The following is an 8,488-nucleotide window of genomic DNA, read 5'->3' on the forward strand; positions in this document are numbered from 1 at the left end:
CAGCAAGCTAGTGCACTGTAGATTCACACCTTGGCGTGTCAGACTAACTCACTATGTAGATAAGCCCTTGATGTTTTAATTATTCAGCATATAGTCCTACAGCTAGACAGTATTTCAAATAAATTCTTGCAGGTCACTGTTGAGAGCTGCAGGAAGTTAAAGTAGACTAGTGTTTTACTTCAGTCTTATACTGGTGCCAAATTCAATTATAAAGTGTTGCACTGTAGAAGCCAAAAAACTGTTTGGCACTTCCATAAGACAGCACTGCACACCCTGACATCCAGCATTTAATTGCAGCAGAACCTACCCTCGTAAGTTATTTACTGTATTCTAAACAATAGACTTTCAACTTTTGTATAAATATAGCAATAGCAGGATCCATGCTTTGTTCAAACAAGGAGTCCCTTCCTTTCATACAAAGATGTTATCACTTGGTTGAGTGAGCTAGCATTGAGTCAGAAAACTACAAGCATAAACATTTAAGGATCTGACAGAGAAAAATATCAAGCAGGCAAATCAAGAGTTAATCCTAGCACAGTGTCCTTAAATAACCCCACTGTGGCTTGATAGTACAGCTCAACATGCTGCCTCTAGTGTCCCAGCTACCGTTAAAAAGTTTGCTGCAGTAAGTTTGACGTCTAAAGGGTAAAACCAATCATAAAAAGAAGTTTTTAATTAAAACTGGCATTTAAGTCTCATTTCAGTCCCCTGCTGGGAGCAGCCATTTTGTTTATCTTGGTATTCTAGAGCATCACCACTGTAAAGACCATTTAATCCTGTTCCCGGTCTAAGACTTTTTAGTTTTAATAATGTTACTAATTAAGTATTAATTATTGCCTAAATTCTGACCATTAGAATTTAATTTTAGGTCTAGGTGGCTCTAATGCAATGGCTTTGGTGTGTTACAGGCTCCACTAATTCTGTAGTGACGTGCTTCGACATGACAGCAGGTTTTTGTTCTTCGTCAGATACAATAGTGACACTAGCTATTTAGTATGTAATAGAGGTACCTGTTCCCTCTGATTTAATACTGAATGGATACCGCATCATGATGTTGAGTCCTGTACTGAGAGGTGCCATCATTCCAAATGACTTAAAAGCAAACTCCTGACTCCATTTGTAATATTAGAAATACTGTAACTTTTTTGCCAGAATAAGGAGATGTTTGCTCCATCTTCCTGCACGAATGCTTAAATTCCTCAGTACAGTGTTTGCAATCTGCCCTACTATAAATGCTATAGCAATGTCACAGTCTACTCCAGAGATTGCTGCATTCTTTCTTGCATTTTTTGTTTATACGTGAAAAGCATGAAGGCTTTCAGATGACTATATCAAGAAAAGTGAGCCAAGGTTCATAACACACTGTGATAGCGTTTCCAGATCACACACACAGATTAAAGCTTTATCTACACTGGACTTTCACCAGTAAAACTTTTGTCATTAAGGGGTGGGGGAAGCACACCCCCAAACGACAAAAATTTTACCGATGAAAAACACTGGTGTGAACAACTCTTTGCTCTCCTGCAGACAAACCACGAGGGGGAGGGGTGTATTTTTTTTGCAGCAGGAGAGCTCTCTCTGACAAAGAGCGGCTACACTGCACACCTTTTAGTGGCATGGCCCTAGCAACACAGCTGTGCCTAAAAAGTGCGTAGTGTAGACATAGCCTTAGGCTATGGCTACATTACAGTTTAGGTTGATATAACCCATGTTGCGCAGAGGTGTGAATAAGCCAACCCCCGAGCGCTGTAAGTTCCACTGACCAAAGCACGGGCCGCAGGGATGTGTTGGCTGCCACTTCCTGCAGCTCCCATTGATCAGGAACAGCGAACCTGGGCCACTGGGAGCTGCACGGGGCCATGACTGCAGGTGGTCAACATAAACAAAAACATCCCATGGCCCACCAGCTGATTACTGTGATGGGCCGTGTGCTAAAGGTTACCAACCCCTGCTCTACACCCAGATAAACATGCCACATCATGCAAAATCTGAGAAAGTCATAACGGACAGTCCAGCTAAAAAATAGGCAGGTCACCAAAAGCCCAATTAGTTTTTTTAGTTCTATGAGAGCCTCTAACATAGAAAAGACTTTCAGATCACTTCTGAGGTGTGGTCTGCAGTGCGAAATTGGGTCAGTATAACTATATCACTAAGGCCTGGTCTACACTGGGGTAGAGAATATCGATCTAAGATACACAACTTCAGCTACGAGAACAGCATAACTGAAGTTGATGTATCTTAGTTCGACTTAGAATCACTTACTTCGCGTCCTCGTGGCGCAGGATCGATGGCCACCACTCCCCCGTCGACTTTGCCTCCACCTCTCACCCAGCTGGAGTTCAGCAGTGATGAGAGTGAGATCAGAGATCGATTTATCGTGTCTACACTACACGCAATAAACTGATCCCCTGAAAGATCAATCGCTACTCGCCGATCCAGAGGGTAGATGTACCCTCGTATGTGAGAAATCCACACCCAAACAATGCAGTTAAACCAACCTAACCCCCAGTGTAGACAGAGATTTCTCTTGTTGATCCCAATACTGCCTCTTGGGGAGGTGGATTACCTATGCTGACAGGAGAATCTCTACTGCTGGCACAGGTAGAGTCTTCACTGAAGTGCTACAGCAGCTCGCCTGCAGTGTTTTAAGTGCAGACAAGCCCTAAATCTGAACCTTCAGATAAGGGAAGTTCTCATTCCATCAGGTTATGTTCTCAGCTACGTATCTAAAACCTGCAGTCCAACAAGCAACGTAAAGGCAGGAAAAAATGTCATGTCCAAAGGTCCATCATACCACAGCAGACACACTGAGACACTGGTGGGGGTAATACTTTTGGGAAGCCCAACAGCCACCTTTCTCAGGCTATTTTAACAAATTACCTCATTTAAGAAAGGGACACTATTCTAGTGGGAAGACAAGTGTGTCTGCCTCAAACAGATAATCCACAATAAGATGATCCAATGGCAAACATCAGACGCACCTATGCTGCTTTTCAGCAAACTGTCTGCCATCCTCAAGAGACTCAGAAAGGCTTATTAAACAACTCACAAACAGCCTCACATTCTTACTTCATTTCACCTCATGCAAACCTATTATTCTCACACTGAATTTTCAAGTATTTTATTTCCTGAACATTAACCATCAGGCTACACAAAACATGTAGATTCTTTTTAAAGTTCATAATTTAATTCATCTGCAAATTTGACACCATCAGCTCAGGATTAAACACACTGTGAATGGCTAGCCAACTACAAAAGCAGTTTCTCCTCCCTTGGCGTTCACACCTCAACTGCTAGAAGAGGGCCTTATCCTCCCTGATTGAATGAACCTCATCATCTCCAGCGTGATTGTTGCTTGCATATATTATATATATATATATACACACACACACACACCCCCTCCTCTGGAAATTTCCACTACATGTATCCGATGAAGTGGGTATTCACTCACGAAAGCTCATGCTTCAATACATCTGTTAGTCAATAAGGTGCTACAGGACTCTGCCGCTTTTACATGATTTTTTAAAAACTTCTATGCCATCACTGTTTACGATGCAAATATTCATTGACTTTACCAGAGTCTATGAATGTTTTGAATACTAAATAGCTGATTGACGCTAGCTACTACAGTTTGTTAACAGAGTCAAGTTTCTCCCACTGTGAAGAAACTGCTAGTTATTTTCTGGGAAAATAATCACTTGGCTTCCAACCCAACTGCCTGCATCTTGTGGAATCAAAACAACCAACCACCTTGTCCACATTCAGAAGTTGGAATGGTTTAAACTTAAATTGAAGTGCTGTCTTCTCAGTAAGTAGTCTCCTCAACTTCCGTCTTCTGACAGCAATAGTGCGGTCAAGTACCTTTCCAAACATCTAAAGGAAATTGGGGTATGGATAAGTGCAAGGTGGCTGAAGCTCAATCCAGACAAAACAGAGATAGTAGTATGGAGGAAAGCAAGTGGAGTGTACGGGAGACACTATGCCTTCCGGATGAGGGTGTTTGTCATGTTTGCAGCCTGGGTGTCTGTTTAGATTCTCAATTATTGATGGATCATCAATTTTTGGCAACAGGATAGATGGACTTCTCAATTGTACTTAGCAACATCTCATGGATATGGACCTCTATCACAACTGATGCTTTGTCATCTCAAGATTAGGTTACTGAAACACACTTCTTGGGACTACATCTTAAATTCTACTCAGAAAATGAAGACTGGATGAAATGCGGAAGACTGCTTTTTAACTAGCGTGCCAAACATTATATCATACTTAATGATCTGAATTGGCTGCTTATGATTTTCCAGGTGTTGGCATTAACCTATAAAGCTGTAAACAACCTAGGCCCTGCCTACTCAAGAGACTCTCTTCATGCCATATAGCCAGAGTCAAGATTGGTGTAGGTATTAATGAGATGAAGCATTCTTGATTTGAAAGAGAACTGTGGGCAGAACATTCTATAAAAAGGGACCTTCCATTTTGGAATTAGCCCCAATCTTGCTCAGAAATAGTTCTGCAGAACATGCTGCAAAGTTCAAATTTTAGGGAGTTTCCAAAACGGAGCACTTGAGAGAGGGTTTTAGGCAGAGTATCTTTTCTCATTTTTCTTTTACTCAAGCCTTGATAAATTATTGCTTTATCTGGGGGAGGTTGTCAATTTGTTTCTCTACTGAGTAGAGCTTTTGAAGCCATTGTCAGTACCCTAGATACTAACAATAAGCTATGAATCTTATCACTTCAATGTCCTTCATGAATAAGCAGTTTACAGAATGAAAGCAAAGTTCCAATGAATTCTTTAGTAGTTCTTGCTGTAGTCTGAATTTTTTACTAAAACAAATACATGAAAAATATTTGAGACTATATTCAGGAATTCTAGCCTGAAGGCTTCCCTCCTAACTTATAGTGGTCAGAGATTGTTTGCAGTGTTCTTGTACCCATGTGGGTCCCAGGATATTAGAAGAACAAGGTGGGTGAGGCAGTATCTATTTTTGGACCAAGACAGACAAGCTTTCAAGCTCACCAGACCTGAAGAAGAGCTCTGTGTAGCTCAAAAGCTTGTCTTTCTTGATCTAATAAAAGATATTACCTCACCCACCATGTCTCTTTAGTGGCCAGAAAGAATTGAGTTGAGACTTAATCCATTTCTAGAATCAAATCACTCAAATAGTAGAAGTATCAGGGAGGGACCCATATTCTATAGGGAAGTAACTGATGTTTCCCAGTTTTAAGCAGTTACATAATTTTATGTCAAACAGTCTTACCATGTACTTTTCAGCATGCATCCTTTTTATTACTGTACATGTGACTTAAGAAACACCTATTTATACGTAGCATATAGCAATGTGTAACTCTTCTATTCAACAAAATTCAACATTTGGGGGCTTTTCTGCTGAATTGGGGCCAAACTGAATAGATTCAGACAATTACCAACATTTATATTGCAGTTGCTTCTGGAAGCCCCTGTTGTGGGCAGACAAAGCACAGAGATTTTATTCTCCTTCAAGTTTCCCTACCATCTAAATATAGGTCCCTACAGAAGATCATATTTGCAGCTTTTACTAATCACAAAGGTGACATGGGGAGTGGCTTAGCTATGTTAATTTTTAAAACATTTTTGTTGCAAGATCAGAAATTGTGTTCCATTAAAGCCACGAGAACCCTAATATATACCAGAAGAAAAGGATAATCATACAGCGTGGGCAGACAAAAAAAAACTGATTATAACTGTTAGTTTCAGACTGCAGCTGGATGGTTCTGGGGAATTCTTCTGCTTGGGTTGATTTGCATGGGTCAACAGCAGTAGTGCTGCACATGTTCAGTGAAGTTATAAGGCACAGACCCAGCACTGCACTGTCAATACTACTACTATATAAACCTGGAACATCTTCATAAATTTGAGATGAGAAAAACATCTCGAGACCAGCCATCAAAAAGAAGGGATGTCCCTGGAGACTGAGGCTACAGCAGAATCACAAGTGGGAGGAAAAGAGACACAGGGCAAACTGGACATTTAACACACCAGTATATTTCACCCAGACAGGTGCAAATCAATTCCAGGGGAAGAATCTAGCAGCCGGAGAGGGCTTATGTTCTCTATGCAGGGGAATTAATAGTGAAAAGAATCACCCCATAGCTTCCCCAGACCAATGGAACTGATGCACCCCAAGTACTGTACCTAGTTGGTGTCTCAGCAATCACACCTCAAGAGCTCATAAATTACTAAAAAGGTTCTGGGCAAACAATCACTCCATTAAACACACAACAGTATGTAGGAAAACCGAAGAATTCATGTAACACTGAACCCTGTGAAAGTGAATGTTTTATATTAGAAACTTTAACTTGGTAGCCAGAATGATAGCTTTACAGTGAGCATCACTCCTTTCAGTAAGACAGCAGGCTTCTGGTCATTATAATTAAGAATATTTTTCACAAGCAGCATTTCTGACCAGGTGACCTTTCCAGAAAGCCGCATGAGAGGGCTGGGTGAGGTCAGCACACTGCCCCTCTCCTAGCCACAGGGCACCTCTGGAGCTGTAGGGCCCAGAATTCCACCGACTCCAGGCCTTTGGCAGACCTGAGAAGGGGCCTGAGGCTAGACGGATCCCGAGGCAGGCGGCGCCCTCACCTACAGGGCCGAGCACTGTGCCAGCCATCAGACCGGCGAGGAAGGCGACTCCTTCCCGTCACTCGGATCAGTTTCTTGGCGGCACGACGCACGTTCAGTGCGCCCCAGGCTTTCCTAGGGAAGAGAGGCTACCGGACTCCCCGCTCTCCCGGGCCCATGGCAGCTCCCGGTCGGACTACACCTGTCGCTAGGGTCTCTCAGCGCGAGGTGCGGAACCAGCCCGCAGGACGCTCCGGGGCGCGATGCGGCAGGAAGGGAACCCCCTCCTCGGGTTCGGCCAGGCTCGCAGCCCCGCCGAGCTCCCACCGCACTCCCCGCCTCCGGGGAGACTCACCCGCGCAGTCAGTGAGAGGCAACGGGCCCGGCCACTCACCAGTAGCCGCCACAGCCTCGACACGGCAAGTTTCCTAGGGCCGCAGCCCGGTCCCAGGCTCTCTAGAGCGTCCCCCCGGCCTGCCCGAGCGCCTGCCGCCGCCCCAGTCACTCCCCGCCTCAGCCCGGCCCGACAGCGTCGATTCCCCCACCGCCCCCGCTCCGGGAACCACAGCCCCGCGCTCACCCACGCTCCGGTAGCCCAGGATCGCGATCTTGCGGGACTTGGACGGCGGCATCTTCTCCCCGCCCGGCCTCGACCCACATCAAGGGCGGCGGCTCCGGCTGAGGAGGCGGCGGCGAGGCGAGGCGGTGAGACTGGACGGGAGACCCCGAGGGCGAGAGAAAGAGGAGACAGCGACATGCAGGGACCCGCGGCCGTACCGACCGGACGGGGCTCCCTAGGCGCAGCAGCGGCGCTGTCCTCACGTGACCTCTACATCACCAGCCAAACGTAGCTGAACGTCGTTACGTCACGAACCGAGCCTGAGATTGCGGAGTTGAAAACCGGTCGGAAACGCCAGGGCGCGGAAATGTCGCTGCGTCATTTTCGGCCTTCGCACCTCCCCTTAGCGACGGAGCAAGTGCGAGCTGATTGGGCCTGAACCGTAATATAAATTATAATATCCGGCACGGGATTGGCAACAGGTTGTGGACTCTGACTAGCCGGCTCCAACGATTGGCTGTATTTGAAGGATGAGGCGGGGCTAAATGAAGGGGTGGCCAAATCATGATTGGTGGTGAGGGTAGAGAATGCGCGTGCGTGAGCGACAGGGGCCTTAGTGGGGTTGGTTGGCTGGTTTAGGCTCGAGCGGCCTTGCGCCCCGAGTCTGGGGCGTGGGTGGGGATGCTTGGGGAGCGCGCGCTCAGGCGTGGTGGCGGTTGGGCTGGAGCCTCTTTTGAATATGCCGCTTTTCCTAGTGCTGTGGAACCCGCCTGCTCGCGCGCTGTGCCAGGGAAGTGCCTGCGCCGTGGGGGCGGGGCATTGAAGTCCTGGCTCTGGGGCCTCTCTGCTTGTTCAAGTTACCCCCGCGCCGAGCCAGGCTGCGCTAGCTATGGGGCAGCCGCCGTGGGCTGCAGATGTGGGCGTGGTGCTCCTCCATGGTGACGGAAAAACGGCCGGGGCAAGCGTGAGGGGGCGTTGCCAGGCAGGGCATCGTGGCAGGCGCCAGTTTGGCCCCGTCTTGCTCCTCTGTCAGAGCGAGGGGTCGCAGGGCGGTGGCGCACTACAGCGTTGCCAGGGCTGGTGGAAGACGTTACTGAAGGATGAGTTACCTCCCTAGAACACGGCACTAGACTAGCAAGCCAGAGAGACTGACTTGGACGTGGGCAGCAACCCTGGAAAAAGGGGTATGCAGGGCTGGTATATAACCTGCAGGAAGATTCAGGCCCAGGCAGAGGCCGGACTTGTTCGGCGCTGTAGCTAAGGGCATGCAGGGAGTTCTCCTTGTGACGTGGTGCTGGAGTCATTGACTCTGAGGTACTCTCAGGCAC

General features: G+C 46.7%; 1 protein-coding gene across 2 annotated transcripts in view; it reads right to left on the reverse strand.

Moving 5' to 3' along the window:
• The window catches only part of RHEB (Ras homolog, mTORC1 binding), a 52,544-nt gene extending 45,001 nt beyond the window's left edge, over positions 1-7,543 (reverse strand). The window contains exon 1 of one of the 2 annotated variants that reach the window (XM_032778643.2): positions 7,182-7,543. In XM_032778643.2, coding sequence (XP_032634534.1) covers positions 7,182-7,233 — 52 coding nt within the window. In that variant the 5' untranslated portion in view covers positions 7,234-7,543. The remainder of the gene's footprint in view (positions 1-7,181) is intronic. The other variant, XM_032778634.2, reaches the window with a different exon arrangement.
• Between the last annotated feature and the right edge of the window lie 945 nt (positions 7,544-8,488).

Source organism: Chelonoidis abingdonii, chromosome 2, assembly GCF_003597395.2.
Source record: "Chelonoidis abingdonii isolate Lonesome George chromosome 2, CheloAbing_2.0, whole genome shotgun sequence".
Lineage (NCBI taxonomy): Eukaryota > Metazoa > Chordata > Testudines > Testudinidae > Chelonoidis > Chelonoidis abingdonii.